Here is a 22,796-nt window from a genome sequence, read left to right as displayed (position 1 = left end):
ATATATTTACAAAATGAAAATGTGTTACTCAGTTAAGTGTCATAAAGAAAGTATGCAATTGCTGTAACATGAATAATTTGTGACATCTTGAGGTTTAATCTCATTGAAGATATAAAATGATCTCTTCAGTACTCAAGAACATGATATCACAATAACCAATTGGCTACTTAATTTTGTAAAAAAATAGAATGCTATTGTTATAATCAATGCAGGTGTGTGTCTCTCAGTGTGTGTTTTATATCTGCGCAGGTGGTATTGTTTGCTGGTGGGTAGACTGGCTGCTGACAAGGGTGGTGGGTACTCCCTCAACATTACAATATTATGACAACGTTAAAGCATGAAGCCGACGACAGATGGTGCAACGTATTATTCACAGACAAAATTACTCGTACAGTATATGCAACCATTTACATTTTACACTCAAACTGAAGATAGCTGAAAAATTCTTGAAGCTAAGGATTCTTCAGAATTTCTATATTCTAAAGAATTTCCTCTTCACAATTTTAAAATTTCTTTGTTGTAGATTGAATGTTGGAAATTGTTTAGGAGCTGATTCAATTCGAGATTTAAATAATTCCGGCAAAAATTTCGAGATCTATTCTCGTCAGTTGAGAAATATTCATTCAGTTCTGCAAATAACTATGAATCATAATAATTAGATAGAAAAGTTCTCCCGAAAATAAATTTGTTGAGTAAAGCAAGCTAGTTCCCTCTTTATATAAAGCAATGTATGTGTATTCCTTACACAAATCTACAATTTTTATTCAATTTTGATAAAAAATTAGGCACCTTCGCTCTTCATAACGAACGAAAAATCACTGCAAACTTTTAAAAATCTAAAAGTTAATAAAATTTTTAATAAATTAAAAATTAAATAAAATTTGGGGTTCCTCAACAATATTTTTTGAAAATAAGAATGGTTTTAGCAAAATATTCAAATTTTAAAAATTGCCTTTTTAATGAAGTTAGTTTAATTGCCAAATAATTTATTCCCTTTATTTTTAATAATTTTTTGAAACTATTTTTTATAATTTACCACAATACTTCTCATTATTGAAATGAAAATTAAATTAATTTCATTGTTTCAACAAATCTTTTAGTCACATTACCTTTTGCCACAGTGAAACTTACGGTTAACGAAGTTTGTTTTCTTTGATTCACTAACTCCAAAGTAAATAAATTTTTCATTCAGCCATTGTGTCAACACTTTTACTTTAAAATTACCTTACTGTTTTTTAAAAAATGTATATTTTTAAATAAATTTATTTATTTGTCAGCTAAGGAAACTCAATTTTAAAATTGATTTGTCAGCGGCTCTAAGCAGCTGCCTATTCTGAAATCCACCTCTGTTTACGATCTTTTAAAAGTTATGTCCTTTCTGAAAATACTCTGAGCAGAATTTGAAAACAGAATTTCCTAGTTTCACCATTTCTCCAGAATGTATACAATATTTAGAAATATAGAGATTAAATACTTGATTTTTTTTTTCTTATTTTATCTTTATTTGGCTATAAAATTTTAAAAAAATGCCACAATAGTCAACTTATTCCTTTTATTTTACTATTCAGATGTTCTTTTTTCATCTCGCGAAGGCGATTATCTACCGCAACGTCTGACATCTTTAGTGAAGAGTTACCATTTGGGAATTTGAAGATGACGCTATTATAAACTGCCTTGATCGAGGAAATTTGAGAAGACATCTTGATGGAAAGCAAATTTTCTTAATTATGACAAGATTTCTTCAAACTTTTAAGTCATATCTTATTTTTTAAAATCCATATCCCATAGGAACATGAGTTTAAGAGAAATAAAGTAGGGAACGAAATAAACCATAACTTTGATTATTAAAATGGCATTTTATCATTTTATATTATTATGTTTTAAATGAATGTAATTCAATTTACAGGTTGGCGATTTACAGAATTTACAGGTTGAAACCGACATACAAAAATGCTCAAATCGTTTCGTAAGACAAATCGTGGATATAGTGTAACGGAATTTGGCACATAGTTATTTCTTGGGTACTAAGAGCAGCCTTTTCGAATCTTATTGAATTTTTAATCAAAAATAAATTTTAATTTTATCTTATCTTTATGTTTTAAATTAATGTAACTCAATTTAGATTGAATGCCGCAAGCGACATACAAAATAATTCAAAATGCTTTGTAAGACAAATTGATGAATATAACATAACGGAATTCAACGCATAGTTACTTCTTGGGTAATAAGAGCGCAATAAGAGCAGGTTTTCGAATTATATATGTATTTTAATTAAAAATCAATCGAAATTATACCGTTCTTTCTTAACTGTTTTGTGAAATATTGCATAAAAACTAATTTTAACCGCTTTAAAATTTAGAAAGTTTGCTTTTCAGATTAAAAATAAAATTTCAATAGAATTTTTTTTTTTCTATTTTTAATAAAATATTAGTTATATATACTTTATAACAATACTTCGCATTGTTTTAGTTATAGGATATATGCTTGCGTTACGATGGCATTCAAAACATTTTTTTTTGTATGTGTGTGTGCGCCTTTTATTGCTTCTACATAATTTAAAGTAAATTTTAAAAATAAAATGGAGATAAATCAATAAAGCCTAAAACTTTTAACATGCTCCGTTTTTTCAAATGATACTTTTGAGTTTTCTTTAAATTTTGGTTTAGGCTGGGAAAACAGAGTGTTTCCCTTACAGTATTGGAGTACAAATCTACAATAAATTATTTAAAGAGTCGTCCGCAGTGTAGAAAGAATTTCAATTTCGGCCTACTCACGATACATTATAAAGAAAAAAAAAGTCCATTGCTAAACCTTCATTGCTGGTAGGTGTACCCGTCATGGGACCTATTTTCTTGTGGGAGATTAACTTCTTTATGTCGTTACAGCGCCACCTGGTTGAATGATGGATGATTATGACTGTTACACATTATTATGAATCCCCAAAAAAAATCTATAAATTGAGCTTTCAAATCAATAAATATTGTTAATAAATTTGTTTAGCTTATTAACTTTGAAATTTTAGGGTTTATCTTTAAATTTAGGATATCATTTATTCACTAAGAATATTATTTAATTACAAAGAATATTTTTACTCATTAGATGTGAAACTCAATGAAATTTCAAAAATTACACATTTCTATTTAGATGAATTAAAAAAGTGTTTTTAGATTTATTTGAAACGAAGTAAAGATTTTTCTTGCACATTATTGTTTTCATTCTTTAGGATTCTTTACATTTCTTTAAGCATTGCTTTTAAAATTACATTCATTTATATATTAATATGCATACCATTTTGGTATTTATAAAAGAAAATAGATGCTAACCTGTACATTGTCTTCCGAGATAAGTACTTCTCCAGTGTACGCGAAATCAACTAGAAGCTGCAAAGCTGAAGGATCTACATCGTGCATGGTAATGGAGGATTTATTTTTTTCTGACATATCACCTAGAGAGAACACATGGAAAAATAAAATTCATGGAAAAGTAAAGTAAAATACAGAAGTAAATGTAAATATATAAGGTGTTTCAAGCTATTCTTTTGCAATTTATTGACAAGTATCTCAGAATCTTCTGAAGCAGATTTATTTTTAAGATATGAATTATATTATGAACATAACTAACACAAACGTGTAAGTCATATAACTTTTGATTATATGTTGTATTAAATTGCATTATGACATAACACTAATTTTTCTCCTGAAAATGTCTAAGGAAAATTAGAATAAAAGTAGAATGCTGATAGTTTTTGTAACAAACTTTGTTTAATCAATCCTTCTTTTGAACGACAAATCTTCCGCATTCTCACTAAAAAACAAAGACTTTTTGTACTAGTAAGTGCTTATTCTACTTTGATATTCTCAACCCCAAAATTGCAGAATAAAATCAGAAAAAAATTCGAATTTTACAACACAAACTTCATTGTATAATACAGAAAATGAAATGTCATATATAATAGCAGGAAAACTAATAAAACTGAACATTGCATCCAAAAATTCCCATTCTTTGTCAAGAAGCTTCTCCAAATCCAGCCTATTCCAATCATCAGATACTAAGCATTCTTCCCTTTCATAGATAGGAAACATACATACCCATACACGATTAAGAAACTTGCTTCTTCCCTTTAAGCTATCCTAATTAGAGTAACTTGAAATCCTTTACAACGAAATTTTCCAACTCACTCCTAAACCTTATCCTAAGAGGTCACTGCAGTTGGATTTAAAATGCTAGCTATATTTCCGAATTTTCACGCACAAGTATCTAAATTAAGAACAAGAAATGAAAATTACATTATACTGCTAGTTTATTGCGTTCTAGATTAAACAAGACATGAAAATTCTGTATTCGAAGATTAAAATTTGAAAATAATTGATTCTAATTAATAACTAATCTTTTTTTAGAACGAGTTGAATCAATGGCAGACAGATAACTTATTTAAGTATTGAATAAATACGAGAAAGATATTGATTGCTTTTCTAACCGAATATACGGACATGTGTAAAAATGCAACTCCAATCCGGCAACAACTCCATTCAACCTGCACATAATAGAAGATAGAAAGTAACTTCTTTTTCATCGAGTCACGAATTTCGTATTTCCGATCGAATTTTCGATTCATTGACTTAGAAAAAAAATCACGCTTCCACGTCAGTAAATAAAACCTTTTGAATCACCATAAATACGTAATGAAAATTATAAGATGAGTATTTTGTTTGGTGAACTGGAGTACTTTTTACAATAATAAAAGAACGTATACTTATATGAATAAGCCATTTTATTCCAAAATAGGGAATTAAAAAATTCAAACAAACAACATCTTATATCGAGTGGAAATCTTTTCTAAAATTTTACCATCCCGATAGATTAGGAGAAGAGTGCCAATGAAATTATCTGATAATTTTTTAAACATTCTTACAAAAATGGAAGAATTGCAAATGTATTTCCAAATACGGAAATATCTTAAAGCAACCATGTTACGCTATAAAAGAATAGAATGGTACCATATTATATATTTTAAGAGTGTATCTCACTTACGCTAAACTATATAAGAAAAGATACCAATAATGCATTGTGAGATTTTACGTCTCATACACTAAGCTATATAAGAATAGAATGTTAAATAATAATGCATTATGAGACTGTGCATGATGGCGTTACGTTATTGAGAATAGAATGATAAACAATAATCTGTACTAATAATAAAGCTCAATGTGTGTGTGTGTGTGTGTTGACGCTTTACAAGCCAGACCATTTGACCTACAGCTACCAAATTTGGTACATATATACCTTGGAGGTCGGAAATGTGCACCTGGGGTCCCTTTTTTTTGAATTTTTAATTAGAATTTTAATTATTAATTAAAAACTAACTTTCCCGCCAAAAAATCTTCCATTTTCCCCACCGCCAAATGAGTAAGATTGCAGTTTTTTTCCCCCTACGCTAACGAGGGTAGGGTTAACATGCTTTCGACCGAATATTTCAAACGATTCTGTTTATTTTTGTAATGTTGGATGCATTTAAAATTAAACATTATTAATTAATCCATTTTTCGGATTCATTCTGTTGTACTTTTGAATTAAAACAAAACAGAAGGAAGGAAGGAAATTAAAAATTTCTATTCTGCGTAGCGTTACCTCAACTGGCATAGAAAATTCGCGCATTTGAGATACCATAACTGGTGTTGAAAATTCACGCATGCGTATTGTGTTCTGATTGTTGACAACTGATTTGCTATTTTGTTTTATTTCAGCTACACACTGTAAATAAAATGTTTTTAGGTTAGTTGTGTGCTTTTTTAATTAATTGTATTTATATCAGTTATATTTTTAGTTAGTTATATTATAGTTTTAAGTATATCGCTTTTTAAGTAGTTTTGTTCCCCATGTTAACGAGGGTAGGCTGAATATACTTTCGAACGATTATTCCAAACGATTCTGCTTATTTTCTTAATGTTGGATGCATTTAAAATGAAACAATGTTAATGAATCGATCTGCTCATGATGAATCTGAGAAAATTTTGTTGACAAACTCTTGAGATATTACATAAATTAAAAAAAGATATTCTTTAGTGCCCATAAAGTTTAAACGCTCAGTGACTCTATTATCAGTAATCATATTATTAAAAAAATGCTTTGTTTCAGTAAAAAATATTATTATATTAATTGCAGATTAATCATTTCCACTTAAATTTAAAGCATAAATTCTACGGAAGCTAACAGAAAATGAGAGAGATTCATATTACGTTATGACTGAAGGCCTTTATAACAGTATAAGTGAATTATATGACTATCAAAATTTGAAGCTTTAAAATATTTTGATGAAGAAGCTATTAAAATAGGAGTTACATAAAATATTTAATTATTAAAATTTTGACGAACATAAAGATGAGCGAAGGAGGCTAGTATACAATATAATATAGTGTAATAATAGTATAATATAATATAGTAGTATAATATATATAATATAATATAGTATAATAAAACTACACAATGTACAATTTAAAAATACATATCATACAGTCGTTTTAGGGATTTTAAACAAAGTTGCAAACACCAGTTAAAAATGTGCCTGAATCAAATCTTTTGAAAAATATAATGAAAGATGTGACGTTAGTAAGTTAAGAATATTTAAAATTTTCGTAATTTTAAACGGAATTACAATGGGAAAAAAATCATCCTAGAATTTTTTTTTTTTTTTTTTTTTTTAATATTTACTTGCCGTTACTGTTAAGCGATAATAAAACAAATCATGAACCTTTAATGCAGCTTAGGTTCGGATGATTAAAAAATCGTTAATATATCTCGAAAGCTTGAGTTGATGGAATTAGGTACGCAATTAATGCGGTTCCAGAAAAAGTTATTTCTGAATTCTCCGTTTACTTTGTTTTCCGTTCGGGAAATAATGTGTTTAACTTATTGGTTTATTATATTTTTTTTTTCATTGATTTAAACATTAACAGTCGATTCTCGCAGTTAATGGCGTCATCCAAACTAAAATATAAAAAGAACATCGGATAAGGTTATTCCTGCAAAAGGTATTAATGTTGAAAAGGCAGTAATAATAATATTGTTGTTGTAATAAGCCTCACTGAAAATGAATTTAGAAAGTAACATTAATTGCATATCAGTACTGGAAATAAGGAAAATTTCCATAATTGTTTTAATGGAAAAATAAAAATTATTTTATGTTAAAGAGATCTTAAACAATGTCATTTTAATACTTACCTCTAACATGTATTTCGTAGGATAATATAAATTTATAATAAAACTTTCGAACATTCAGCTTCTCCCTCACCCCAACCCCTGTTTTCAAACACTGTATTTTAACGTAAATTGTTTATGGCAGGTTAGTAAAAAATCCTATCCAACGATAATTCATTTATTGCTGTAGTCTTTGTATTAGTCGAGAAAGTAAAATATGGCTAACTAAAACTATATTGTCGCAAAAGGAAAACCTGCGCATAGTCAGTGTGGCTCAGAGGTAAAGTACGCGCTGGAAAAGCATAAGGTTGGGCATTCGAATCCCAGCCAAGTCGTATTAATTTAAAGGTTGGCCTTTAATTTAATTTTCTCATTATTCATTTGTTAATGTTCTAGAAACTTTTAGAACTTTCTATAACCTTCTTTATAATTCTAGCTTATTCTGTAAAGATATAAATTCTAAGTTCCATAAACAGTGGCGTTAACTCTTCGCCTGCATGTTACCAGTTGCTTAAAGCTAATATACGTGATATAGTGTTACTTTGTGACTTGTTATTCTTTGCATCTTCGTAACAATATATATAGGGTAAAGCTTTGTTTAATCGTTGCACTGTTGCACGTTAAATCCGTTATGCCAAACGTGCTTCCGCTGGTGTGGCGTGGAGAGGGGGGTGCCAGCTCAGGTGTCGTCCTCGTCATCTGACCGTGGTTCAAAACTACGAGGTACGCCCCAAAGTAGCTCTAGCGTTGCTTTACAACGGGACATTAATATAACTAAACTAAACTGCGAAACTTTCTTCCATATTATCTAATAAAGGTGTTATCCCCCATTTCAGACAGAGAACGCCTTCCATGGCATTGGCGTGCAACAGTTACGAAATATCAAACTTTGGCTTGAATTCAGCATCCTTGCAAGTGTTTGTGATTAATCGCTCGTATGCGATTCATAGCATCAGAAAATCAAGCTTTAGACTTGTTTTATCCCATCTGATTAAAACCAAAATTTGACAAAAAACTACAAACAATGTGTAATCACAAAATCACATAACAAATTTGGTATATTTAAATAATTTTTTTTCGAGTTAGTACATTTGCCTGATTCTCAAAGCACAAACCAAGAGATGCTCAATCCCATATTGGATTTGGCTCAAAATTTAAAAAGGCGTCTGCAATACAGATGTCAAATCTGTGTACTGAATTTTATTATCATAGCGTTCTTTATTTGTAATTCTGTATTAAATTATTTTCGAACAGCCGGACAGACAGACTTCCTCTGAATAGATTTTGTTCAAAATTTGATAGAAACCTACAAAAATGGCTTCAAGACCATATATCAAATTTCATTCATTTAGCTCAAAGTGTTTTTGAGTTATCTTTGTCATAGAGAAACAGATGGCAGGCAGATAGACATTTTTTTAATGTGTTTTTTGAACTCAGAGGGGTCTGAAATGTGGAGATACGTCAAAATTTCGGATTCGAATTTTTTGACGATTACAATACTTTCTCTATACTATATATGCGAGAAAGTAAAAATTTGTTTATCTGTAAACTCAGTATGCAATATCAAAAGTCTGTTTAAAAAATCCTGTTCATTGATATATCGTTGGTTGCTTTGTATTTAAGAAAAAGGAAATGTTATTAAAAGAAACAAATATAAGATTTTGCTCAAATCTTTTAAATTTTTATTTTGACAGATTTTTTAAATTTCTATTTTGAAGTTTGGCTTTTATTTTGACAGATATCTGCGTCTTGCCTAACTTTACATTTCCAAATTTTCAAAGACAGATTCCTCCTTTCCTTAATATTCAAAAATGAAAGCTTAATCATTATAACCTGTCTAAAATCTTTTAAGCTACATTCAGCTAGTGTTGCCCTCTAAGCATTCTATCCATTTTGATAATATAACAAGATGTGAGCAAAAAAAAAAAAAAAACACTTGCTCTCATATGCAGCTAAGATATACACCAGCCAACTGTAATAACGGCAAAATGAAAAATGGATATTGCTTACTCGCAGGAAAGCCTTTAAAGCTTCGGCCTAAATACAAAAAGGAACGAGGCGGGGAATCGGATACCCTATGAAATATTGCCTCGGCTCGGGGTACGGAGAGCGGGATGGGGTTTTTCCGTTTAATGTGTTTCCCAGTTAGAAATGCATTTTCTGTTTGCCGAACATTAATCCCTTGGCCCCGAGATCGTAATTCTTGGGACGAGCCTCCACGAGGGGGAAGGTTGCAGCGGAATGATGGAAAAGATTAGGACTTCGAGTCGTTTAATCAGAAGCCTAGGCTCTCGTTATCTGCACCTCAGGTTGCTTCCGCGTAATATTCGTATAATTAAAATTGTAATGGAGGGAACTAGGATTATTTCTAGGGACTAGGGATTCTCTGTTATGATTCATATTTAGTTCATTTTTCCCTTCTCCTAGGAGCATTTTTTTAAAATTTTTAAATGCAGCAATGCAACGTATAAATAACTTTTTTTAATTTTTAATTTATATTATTCTTAATTCAATTTTTATTATTTAATTTATATATATCGATAAGATTTTTCTTAAATATGTTATTGGAAGAGTGATATGAAGAATCGCCCTGCTCTGGATTCATTTCAGTTATTTTAACGTCCCATTTTAAAGAAACACTAGGGTTACTTTGGGACGGACCTCGTCATTTTGAGCCGAGGTCAGATAACAAGTGCAACACCGTAACTAGCAGCCCTTTCTCCAAGCTTCCGCAAAGTATCAGCGGGAGGACGTTTGGCTTCGGCGGATTTAGCGTGCACCAGACCAGCTTGCACGATTGTCGGTGGTGGGATCGAGTCTCGAATCTGAGACCTTCCGGGCTCACAGCGAAGGTCTTACCACCACGGCCCCCGCTCCTGCCTGGAACTTAGCCTTTTGTGTGCCTGAATGATTGCTCGCCCCAGGCAATGAATTATTCGTCTAAACAGAGACCGATCAGCTTAATATTTAAAGGAGCGGGATCATGCTCAAGAATACAATCTTGGATGCGGAAATTATATGGAGTGGTTCGAGGACCAACAAAAAGCACCAAATCGACCGGGAATGAGGTGTTTAGAATTAAACTGTGCCGTTATATGAGGTATGATTATCTTAAATACAAATTAGAGATCATATTTTCAAATTTAACTACTTAATTTGGTAGGAAATAAAAGGAAGTCTTATTGGAAATCGTTACATAAATTTGATTAAATACAAGGATTGCCAATCGAAAACATTAAATCTACTCCAAACTCCGACCCTATAATACTCTATATGAAATATATAGAAAATATTAGAACTTCTTTGATAAGATATGATATTATCAATGAAGAATGCATTATAATCTTCTTTGATAGATTATAATGTAGAACGCATAGTTCTCTTTTATAAATACGCCGTCTTGATTCGACTGTATAGAATTTTTACGTTTAGTTTTTTTTTAGCAGTGATTTTACACGAGAGTCCCCGACGATGAATTAAATATTCATCAATAAAGTTTTTAATTATTATTTTTTTTAAGAAGATTGGACATTTAAGATCACAAAAAGATGGATTGTAAGAATAAATAAATTTCTTTCAATTTATTATTTAAATAGTTTCCGTCAATTTTCTGTTAGGTGAGGGGACCGTCATCGTGATGTGACCATTGCATCCGATGAAACGAGATTATGCTTACTTCTTGCCCTCATAAGTAAAATGCCCTCCCCCACAACGAAAATGCATAACTGTTGTGAAAATGAAGTTTAATGTAAAACAAAATGTAATGTAGTATGTATATATAAGGTATTGTATCTACTATGAGCCATTATTAATCTCATCTTTTAACTTAAAAAATACGTTTTTTTTCCCCTTTTATACTAAAAAAAAATGTACATATTAAATCTATTTTGCATCTACATGCTTTAAGCACAATTTTATATAAAAAATTGCATGCTTTCTCGTATATGTATTTTTACTTTCTCGTATTCAAAGTATAAAACATTATAATCGTCAAAAAATTCTAACTCTTGATTTTGACGAATCTCCATATTTTAGATTTCTCTGAATTCGAAAAGCACATTTTTGGCATTATGTCTGTCTGTTTGTGACAGATTGCTTGAGAAAGCTTAGAATTAGACGGATAAAATTTGGTATAAGAATTTTTTTCATCAAATTTGTAGATTTTTTTCAAATTATGAACGAAATCCATTCAGAGGGAACGAAACCTTTTCAGAGGGATTGTTTCTCCGGCTGTCCAAATATGTTAACCTAATGGATCAAACGGTTTGAATTTCTTTCGATCTAGATTTTCAGAAACATGTAAAAACGATAACTCAAAAAATGCAATGATTTAAATATATTAAATTTGCCATGTGATTTTTTAACGGCAATTGCAAAAGAACTCTCCGAAAAATCGCGAAAGATTATAAGATAGATTGAAAAAAATGCTAAATTCACGCCAAAGATGAATATTCCTTAACTACTGTATGCCAATGCCATGCAAGATATATACAGCTTAACCTAGAGTTGAAAATTGTATGCGAGTTAAGGGGGAAAACAAATTTATTAGAGGGTATATGAGAACGTTTTGGAGAGACTACACCCACATGTATATTAGGATCAGGAAAATTCAAGGATTTTCCCAATGCTGTTGATCAGAAATGGCGATGCCACATATTCCCAAAATGTACCCTGTGGTGTCAATAAAAATCTGCAATTCCTAACGAAGGTATCACGAGATATTACATATTTCAATTCTGTTTGCTTTTTACTATTTTTACAAAGTGTTTTTTTTTTTTCTTTTCTTAGAATCAAAGATCGATTTTCTTAGAATCAAAATATCGACCGAAAATCAACCAGAAAAGCAAATAAGAGTATCTGAGTTCAGTTTCATTTTAGGATTTGAGAAAATGTGTGGTTCTCAACAAGTGGGTCCATTCCAGGATTATCATATTAAAAATTTGTTTAATAAATTTTTGTGACCAAAAATATCTTTTATTTTATTTCATTCTTTATTTATTTATTGTCTTCTTTTTGTTAAACCAACACAAACTTTATTGACTACTCAGCTAAAAGAAATTTGAAAAAAATTTGGGAACAACAGATATAATCATTCGGAAATTTATGTTCGAGAAAGTTTTTTAGACGTCTTAAAAGAATTTTTATGCCTAAACTGTAAATGACATTTCTTAGTTATATGATTTAATTTTCGGCAACCTAAATATTAATTAAATAAATCTGAAATAATTAATATTAGCAACATGCTAATAAATGATATTATAAATATTATCATAATGAGTATACTATTAATTTTTATATTAAATTATAATTATTTAAATACTATTAAATATTAAAATTACTTTTATTATTCTTGTGATTTAGTTATGAAATGGATTGATTTCCTATTTTACTGCTTCTTTTTAGAAATTTAGTTATATTTAGTTATCTCTGAAGTTATGGTACTTACAATTAAACATTGCTAGAAAATAAGCGCTGCAGGAGGCGAGCACCACCTTGTGCGCCAAGATGACATCATTTCCGGCGTGCAGACTGACGTCACATAGCTGCCTGTTCTGTCGCATGCAATTCATGGCCAGGAATCCGCTGCCATGATGGTCCGGATTCACATGGTGCACGTGATGCAGGCGCACGGCAGCTGAGCTGGCGTTGAGGGTGTCTATCACATCGGCCTCCATGGTTATACGGCGTCGGCTGCGAAAGAGAGAGACAAAGGCACTTTATTGTCCGAAAACACTTGATCGCGAAGAAGGAAAAAGTTTGACATTGAAATAAAAAAGAGCCATTGACTACCGCTTTTCCTCGTTGTTAATTGCCTCTATTTGGATACTCTTGGGAGTTTTAGAACTGCTTTTTATGGAAATGTTCGAGTTCCGAGGTGTGTTTTTTTTTTTAAAGAACCATTTCATTCATAACGGTTCCTCTTGTGAAGTATGCACATATCATTCATTTGAAGTATTTGTCAGTCGATAAATAATAACGGCATTAAAATTACGAGGGAAAAAAATAATGTATCGTTTGAGAAGTAATGCTTTATAAGAACAATTTGTTATATTTGATATTGCAATGGATATTTTTAATGCACAAAAAATGCGTTTTGATTTCTTCTGAAGATCTAAGAATACAATTTAAATTGTTCTAAATATTACAGTTTTTATTCATTTATTAATAAGAATAAATATTAAAAGGTACGAAAAATAATAGAAGATTTTTAAAAGAACATAATGAGAATCTAGTTAGATCATATTTTTTTGGGAACACTGTTTTACTTTTAAGTTAGTTTGCGTGCTCATTTTTAAATACTGAAAAGTATAGCACTAAATGCCATTTACGGTTTGCTTTCACTTTTTTGGGACAAGAATTTTAAATAGGCTATATTGTTGGAAATAAATATTTGTTCTTCTTTAATGTTAATTTCGGAATAAATTAAAAAAAAAAGGAATTCTTAGACTTCGAAAAGTTATCGCATCAAAATTAGTAAAATAATAGCTGACAAAAATCATGGTAAAATTTAAAAGGATAGTTCAAATAGAGAGAAAAAATCCAACAGAGCACTAAGTACCAGAAGCAAACTTTTATGAAAAGAATTCAAAACTTTGCAAAGAAACAGGTTTGAAAGAATTTTAGAGGAAACACAAAACAATAAATTTCAATATTGAAAAAAATCAAAATCAAACAAAATAATTTCAATTAAAAATTCTCAATTTATAAACAAAATCTTTGATATGCAGTTTAAGTTTAACACAAATTCGATTTTAAATCAAAAATTTTTTAGAGATAAAGAAATGCATCAGAATACATAAATTCATTGATTTAATATTCGCTTATTTATAAGTACCGTAATGAAAAAAGAATTATGAAGAAAAAAAAATTTCTAACATAATTTTTTATTATATTCAATTACTTTCACTGTAAAAGTTTCTAGTTTTTCTTTGCTTTCTTTTTTTGATTAGATAGTAACAGAATTCATTCAAAAATCCAAAAGAGGTTTTTGATTAGTAACACTAACGGCCATACGTCAACGCAGTCAAATATCGTCCGGAATTAATTAAAAAAAAAACTTTATGTAAATTTCAATAAATAATTCAAAATGTACAAACATACACAAAAAAGATAACGATAACATCACATACATGTTGTGTGAGACGACATTAACAGGTTGTTCCGGCTATCACACATATATTGTGTTACCATTCAATTGTTAATGAAATTATGGCAAATTGTTTATTTAAAGGAAAGTTTCAATTAAATATTATACATGCTGATATAAACTTACCTTCTCATGATTAAACTAAATTAATCAATAGCGACAGTTAATTTTTTTCAATATTTTTTATCAAATATTCATAAATCCAGCTTCATACGAACAAGATTTTATGCAATTCTCACTTTCGTTTAAAATATCTGGTAGTCAGTCTTACATTAGTTTCAAAAATCTATTCCTTCTGTGCTATACATTCTAGTTCAGTCATTTTTTAAGTTCAAAAGGAAGGATATGGTTAAAGATTTCTAAATCATTGCCAGCAATTCAGATAAGTTTTATTTCCGATTTCGAAGTGAGTGGCTGAGCAATCTTTACTTCCGGAGTTGCTATGCATTTACTTCCTAGCTAAATATTATCCTGTATTTTTGTAATTACTTGCTTTAGGTGTAAGCTTAGTATTCAATTAAAAATAAATTACAATAAAATAATTAAAATACGGTAGCAAATATTCTAGTGTTTTTTTATGAATGTATTTTCAAGACTCGATCAGAGAAAAATATTGGTTAATGGAAATTATTAATTATTCGCATGATTAAAGTGATATTTAATCAGTTAAAAGTGATTATTAAAAATTATAAAAATAAAATATATATTAAAATGAAGAAAAAAAAAGGAAAAACGTTACTCCAAAAGCAATATACTGTTTTCAATAATTGGGTGGCGTGACGGTTCTAAATATTGTTAGTTTTGACAATGTAACAGAAATGTTAAAAATATAATGACTATAATTCCAAATATAAAATGAATAAATTAAATTCAACTTCCTCATTAAGTAGGTATCTTAAAGAACGTTCATTAGCGGTTGCTTGTTAAAATCCAGTTATATTAATTGCTCTTCTTTTAGTTCTATTTTTCAAAGATATGAATATCTTATTGAGAGAAATTTAATTGACAAAGACAATTTAATTGATAACGGATATTTAATTAGCAACATGTTTTATTCGTTTTAATTGAAAAATTGTTGGATTTTAAATTTATCCAGCTAGAAAAAAGATTGACGAAAGATCTACACAAATAGTATCATTTTCAAAAGGCTATGGAATTTTTAATGATATTAAAGACCTTCTTTATTTTATACTTGATTTCGTATGACTGCAACAAGCTCTGTAACGGGTATAAATTGTACAAGCATCGTAATACTTCTTTTTATTGCTAATCATATTTGGTTTGAAAAATAAGAAATAATAAATTTAGTGTTTTGTTTCTGCGGTATCCCCCACCCTTTTGTCCCCTCCATTGCCTTTTCTTCTTCTTCTTCTTCTTCTTCTTTTTTTTTTTTTTTTTTTTTTTTTCCTCTGTAGACCATTATTGAAATCGTATTACTTAGGGAATATTGAAAGAAATTTTTGATTGACTGATTATTACTTTCCCTCATACGTAGTATAGAGAAAGTAAGTAATCGCCAAAAAAATTCGAACGCAAGATTTTGACGACGTTCTCCACTTTTCAGACCTGAGTTTGAAAAAGACATTTTAGGAAAATGTCCGTCCATCTGTCTGCCTGTCTGTGACAAAGGTAACTTAAAAACGCTTTGAGCGGGATGTTTGAAATTTGGTATATTGTCTTTCCACCAAATTTGCAGATTTATATCAAATTTTTAGCAAAATCTTCTCAGAGGATGTCCGTCTGTCCGGCTGTTCGAATAGAAGTTAACACGATAAGTATAAAATGAAGAAAGCTAGATAGATAAAATTCGGTACACGGATTTAACATCTATAGTGGAGACACTTTTCAAATTTTGAGCAAAATCTAATAAGAATTGACCGTCTGTCAGCCTGTGCTTTCAAAAACATGCAAACGGGATAAATCGAAAACGCCATAACTTGTATGTATCAAATTCGATATGGAATTTTGTAACTACAAGCGTAGTAGTGTATCAAATTTTTGTTTCAATTCGTAGAATAAACGTCTTGAAAATACAAATTCTGTTTTAACAGCATGCCAAAAAAACTAATCGCCAAACAAACTCTCTAAGGATGGCACAACTGATTTAGTAAAAATGCTAAATTTATGCCAAAGTTTAATACTTTGTAGCTATTGGAAGACCCTTAAGGCATTATTTGGGATAACATTTTTATTAGAGGGCATGCGAGAAAGTTCTGAGGGGACCTCACCTGCTGATTTTTACTAATGGTAACATTTCAATTTCGAAAAATGATAAATATCAATTTCTTCCATATATTAAAATTAATTTAGTACAATTTTGTTTTATATTTCACTATAAAGCAAAAGTAGTTGTAAGCGGTTTCTTCAGAAAAATACACTGCACTTCTAAATGACAGAAAACAAAAGCAATATCGATAGGTTGTTGTTTTCGTCGCAGATAACATCTTTCTGGGTGGTTAGGTAGAAGAACAATACGCCTGACTTGATGTGATGAAATTATAAACTAAATGAAAGGGTATTATTAAATAAACGTACTACGAATCAGACAAGGTTTCTGACGTGTATAGAAGAGGTTTATAGTCTTACGCAATTTGAACACATGTTTGACTTATTGATACAACTGTTGTAGATTTCATGCAGAAAAAATTTCTATAATTAAACTAAACAATAGAAATAAGATAAAAAGTATTGAATAGAGAATTTTTTTTTCAAATTTATTATTAGTAGTAGTTATATATATATATATATATATAAAATGTGCCATGAAAATCAGGTAAAATAAATATATGCTCTGTAATAAAATTTTTGACTATTTTCGACTTCTCCTCACCCTTTTAAACTATGAATATATTCCAAATTTTGAAACTTTAACGTAAAAAAAAATGAAAGGTTTAAGAATGTTCACGCTTTTCTGATGACTCTAATATTAGACTTAATGAGACTAAAAGATATTAACTCTTATATGACTCTAATATTAGACTTAATATGTGAAATAAAAGTGGAATGCATGGATATTTGAGGAACGTTTTTTTCTGTTTTAATTTTGTTTCCAACCGGACATCGTTTTAACTAACTTCGTTTTTAAAAGTTAAACATTAATTATAAATCTATTTAACAAGGATATTTGTGTTCCAATTTATAAATTTTAAGAAAGTATAAGAAATATGAAAATTCGCAATTTTGTTATTAATCATTATTTTTCTTCGATTTTTATTGGACTTCAATATGCAGTATCTATTCTTATCATGGTCCAGCAATTAATTTCCATATCGTTAGAGGTATATATACTTCCAATTAGAAAAATGATTTAAATGACAAGAATTATATTTTATTTTGTTTGAGTATATATATATATATATATATATATATATATATATATATATATATATATATATATATATATATATATATATATATATATATAGGTTCAGATATTACTTAGTTGGCCATGATAAGAGTGACCATCCTGTGTATACAAATTCAACGATTTGTTATAATTGTAATACGCGTATATACAATCAATTAATTCTGCGTATTTTTATGATTTTTAATTAAAATATAATTTGTATATAAATTATTTTGTTAAAATTGTCACTCAAAAGCAGTAGACGCAACTTTCTTTTGAAGTGATTCAAAGTAATATTTATTTTCTAGGCAGTCCTGAAAATATTTCAAACACACCAATAAAGACTCCGTATACCAAAATATATTTAACTTTCACGCTCAGAGTTATTTTATTTTTGTGACCCCAGAAGTGCCATTTTGCTACTATTTTGAATCAAAATAATAGCCTTTGCAAGCAGATGTAATTTCTCTTTGTCCACATCTGTGTTTGCAACATCATTTCCACAAACCTGTCGTCTTTGGTATTTGCTGACTGATACTACATACTTTTTTTCTTGTGAAAGAATTTCATATTTAAACTGCATTGTAAAGACTCATTTGAAATGAAAAACCGTTCAAGAGTCAAATATTTATATCCTATAATCGCATTCAAAATATTTTTCCAAGAAAAATACGTGATGGCTTTATCAACAAAAACAGGCTTTATCTAAAAAAAGACTTCAAAATTTGATTTCCATTTGTACGTGATATTATATAGCACCCGGACTGTCAAGAGCAGTACTTTCTCAAACAATAATATGTGTACCAGTAATGGTACATTTTCTTATTTTTGGTGATTCACTTTTCACACAGATGATTAAAATGAATATAAAATGAGTCTTTTTGTCTATCTTGTTTTGATTTTTACTATACATTTTATGTGGCTAAAATCTCACGAATGATTTAAAAAAAAAAGCAATTTTTGGTTAAAACGAATAGATGAATATAACTGTATTTAAGAAGAATTTTTTTAAAAAATAATTTCCGAAAAAGCGATATATTTTTTCAATGCCATTCAGCAACAACAAAAAAACATCTTTGGGAAATTGTATTTTGTGTTTTGATACTAATTCCAAAATATAGGACAACTTGGATGAACTTCAAATAAGAGAAAATAAAATCCAACATATCAGACTCACTTACGATGAAATAAGCTTGGTCGCCGCATTCATTCTCACGAGAAATAAACAGTGATATTTGCTATTATGTTTTATCAAATATTTACTGTAACATGCAGTATATTTATATTTCATTCCAATGCAAAAAATTTCATTTACAAGTATAATTTACTAATATAAATTTAAAATGTTTTATTCATTGAATATAAATACTCCATTTTAGTATTTTTTAAAGAGACATTTCTGTCAACGAATGCTTTTATGATGGAACATATATTTTTGTTTCTTATTTATGTGGTGCAAAATTTAAAAAATAGACTCTAGAACATTTGTTTTAGAATTATGACCAATTATTAAATATGATGTATTGAAATTTTGACCAACTTACTACGCGTTTGTTTATTGAGAAACCAAAGAGTTTCTCCATCGTAGAATCCCATAGCAGGTGTTTCACTCAATAATTATTTTACCAGCTTTTGGCGACTCGTTTGTTCGCTCAGATTATTCACGTTTTGAATTGTTAAATATTAATGTAGAATGTATATATTTCTAATTTAATCTTATCTGATAAGACCGAAAAAATCGAAATTAATTGAATAAATCAAAATAAACTATAACGCTTGCGCATTAAAAAGTATATGTACTATGAAATAAAAGCGGAAGTGAAAATCCTGTTTCAGAATTACTGTCGAAAGAAGAAATTTCTGTAAATCTAATTTCAACATTGGCAAAGCACGCGATGGAATGTTTTCATGGATGAGTTTATATTTCAAAGAAAATGTTACAAACTGAGTATTTCATTAAAAAATTTATAGAAAATAAAGAAAATATAGTACAAAAATGAAATTGATGTCATTAGAAAGATTATTTTTTTCGTAGTTTTAAGATAATAAAATAACCATTTTTGTAAGTTAATAGTTTTGGAAGATATGATCTTCCATTTCTGTAAGTAAGTCATGGCAATTACCCATCTGGAAATGTTTATTTTCGCCTCTGATTTAACTTTGTTTGACGCCTATTTTTTAATTTCGTTTACATTTTCCTCTGAATGAATGGAGTCTTTAGTGTGTAGTATCCAGAGCATTTCTAAAAATATTTTTTTATGTTCATTCATTAATTACCGAAAAGTTGAATCAAGTAAAGCAGTAACAAAGTTCAATGAAAAAACTAAACTATTCGTATAATCATTTGTTCACATTCAACTGTTTCCATTCGATATATAAAAAGAGCGATTTCTGTGCCACATACATTAATATTTTATGTATATACAGATGTCATTCACTTATGCGAGTTCGCAAATTGTACAGACTGTCTATGGCAAAGGATACCGACGTGCTCTGATTGGTTTAAGCCTTGGCATCCTTTTGGCAATGTTTTGCACTCATAATAGTCTAGTTTTCGCTTATTTGGCTCAAACCTTGTACCTTTCATTAGTTTTATGGAAGATACGAGTGAATATCAACACGGTCTAATTTTTATTAATATAATTGTTTTCTCTAAATATTAGTAGTAATACTACTAATACTAATTAATAATAATAATAATAAATATTACTAATAATACTAGTAATACAAGTAACTAATGTTGTTTATGCACAGAAGTATAAAAACTGTATGAAAGTAATTACTGAACATATGATGCAGCAATGAAATAATTCTTATTTTTCTATGATTTTCGTGCCTTTATTAGTTAATTTATGCAGTCATTGAAACTTGTTGCTGAACGTTTGTTATTTTCCCATCAACTACATACGGGGAGATGATTACTTAATGCCCAAAACGTATAAATATGTAAGCTTTAACGGAATAGGTGATTTCGTAGCTAATTTTTTTTTAGTTATATCAAAATAATATTAAGAAAAAAAAAACACACAAAAAAATATTTTTAATAAGTTGTAATTTTTATATTTCCTGAATTTAGGTTTCAGGATTTGATCTTTTCCGCTGTATATGTGCTCCAGATTAATATTACATGTAAACCGTAAAAAATAGAGGGGGGGGGGGATAAATCCACAAATTTTATTTATTTTTGTAAAAATATATTTCGGTATGGCATTTTTTTGGCAAAACATTGCCAAAAGGATGCCAAGGCTTAAACCAATCAGAGCATGTCGGTATCCTTTGCCATAGACTTAGTCTGTACAATTTGCGAACTCGCTTCACTTATAAGATGCAAAAATGTTTTACTTCAAAAAATTATACTTTTGATTCATTTATTGGATCGATATTCCTAACTGAGATAAATAATTCAGCAGCAAGATAATTTGCACGCACTCATTTCGCCTGTCTGTTGAATCTGGCAAGGGAATATAGTTTTCTTTATTCCTCTTTAATTATAATGCAGATTGGTTTCATTCACGGCGCATGCGTTAATCCGCCATCATGAAGTTTATTTTCGCTGTCTAAGAAGTCATTATTCAAACTCAATGAATGCTCGTTAATAAAAAGCGTAGAAGCAAATGAGAGATACGATTACCACCATTGTGCCGCCACATCAATTAACAAACAAAATGACGCTTTCAGAAAACGTCGAATGTCTTCTGCATTTTTTGCATACGCATTTACTGATTTCTTAATCACTCTCATTTCAAGTCATGTTCTTATTATTGTACTTCTACATATTTTGCCAAAAAAAAAAATTAAGTCGCTGTTTTATATTCTTGATTGTTTTCAAAATTATTATTCAATGAATAAAATCATTCTTTTAAGTACCAAATAAATTTATCATTTTCAAGAGCTGAACACAAGGACTTACTTATTTTTAATGGATCCTAAAATGAACTAGATGTTAGCAATGGAATCATTTAATGCTATTTCACATTCTTGAGACAGACATAACAAGACATACTATATTTTTACTTCTGAAAGATACGCAGTGGAATTTAAAATCAAAGTAAAGATGTAAATTTCACTTCTACCATGTGAATATGAATTTCCAACATCCTTTATTTTAATAAAGCATGCAAAATTGTGATGAATGTATGGATGTTGCATATTGGATTGGATTTTTTGGGGGGTTGGGGGTGGGGTGCAAGGGTCATGATATTAGTTGCGCTACACCAAACAAAAAGTAAAATCATATCAACGTAAAAAAGTCAAAAAATGGAAATGTAAAAAGGTACTCTTAGATATTAACATGATTTAAATAAGTGGATGAAACTTAGTTAACTCTTAAAAAAGAAAAAAAGTGTATCTGCTTGAGATGTTTTACCAAGGTTGTTGAATGCTAGGAATTTCTAAAAATAGCAAATACTGGCCATAGAAATTCTGTCAGGACATGTTGGACAGATATTTGCCAGATGTAGATTGAACATAACTTACTATTTATGTATCAAACACCTGAAAAGCAATTTAAATTTTTTTACCAAAAGTTATACAGGGTATCAAAACACCATGAAATATCAAAAAAAAATTATATAAAATTTATTTAAATATTCTTAATGAAATGATCAATATTTTTTTTAAATATTCATCGAATATTCTTTATTACAGAAGAAATAGATAAAAAAAATCAGGTCCAGTTTCGAGAATACATAAATATTTTAATAAAGTAGCCAAATGCAAAATATACAGTGTGATCAATAAATAACAGGAGGCGTTCGGAGCCCTGCAGCGTGTTATGTACTGGACGAAATATAACAAGATTTGGCCACCATTCACATTAAAGTATGCGGTTTCGATTTATCATGAAAAAAAAATAGTACCAAAAGCGCCGATAGGGAAATTCCTGGCGCTGCGATCGAAAACTTTATTATGTAATTTGCTTATATGGGTACTTCGTAACATGACATTGAAGATAAAAGGAAAGGTTACGGGAATTTATGTCATTTTGCAAGAATTCTCCCGTCGATTGCGTTGTTACTACGTGGAAGTGCCTTATTATTCAAGCTGTTTTATCAGCGGGATGAAAATGTCAGCGCTACTCTTCGTGAATACTGGCGGTTAAAACAATTA

The 22,796-nt window shown here is 29.5% G+C and overlaps 1 protein-coding gene across 3 annotated transcripts in view; it reads right to left on the bottom strand.

Annotated features, from left to right (window-relative positions):
- Nucleotides 1-22,796, bottom strand: part of LOC129980985 (kelch-like protein 17) — a 141,956-nt gene that overhangs the window by 24,830 nt on the left and 94,330 nt on the right. For all 3 annotated transcript variants that reach the window (XM_056091548.1, XM_056091549.1, XM_056091550.1), the window contains exons 2-3: nt 12,641-12,885; nt 3,324-3,445 (exon numbers count right to left, since the gene is read on the bottom strand). In XM_056091548.1, the coding sequence (XP_055947523.1) occupies nt 3,324-3,445; nt 12,641-12,885 (367 nt within the window). The remainder of the gene's footprint in view (nt 1-3,323; nt 3,446-12,640; nt 12,886-22,796) is intronic.

The sequence above is a fragment of the Argiope bruennichi genome, chromosome 8 (assembly GCF_947563725.1).
Source record: "Argiope bruennichi chromosome 8, qqArgBrue1.1, whole genome shotgun sequence".
Lineage (NCBI taxonomy): Eukaryota > Metazoa > Arthropoda > Arachnida > Araneae > Araneidae > Argiope > Argiope bruennichi.
Note: the sequence above shows the minus strand (reverse complement) of the source record. Positions and strands in the feature narration are given on the sequence as shown.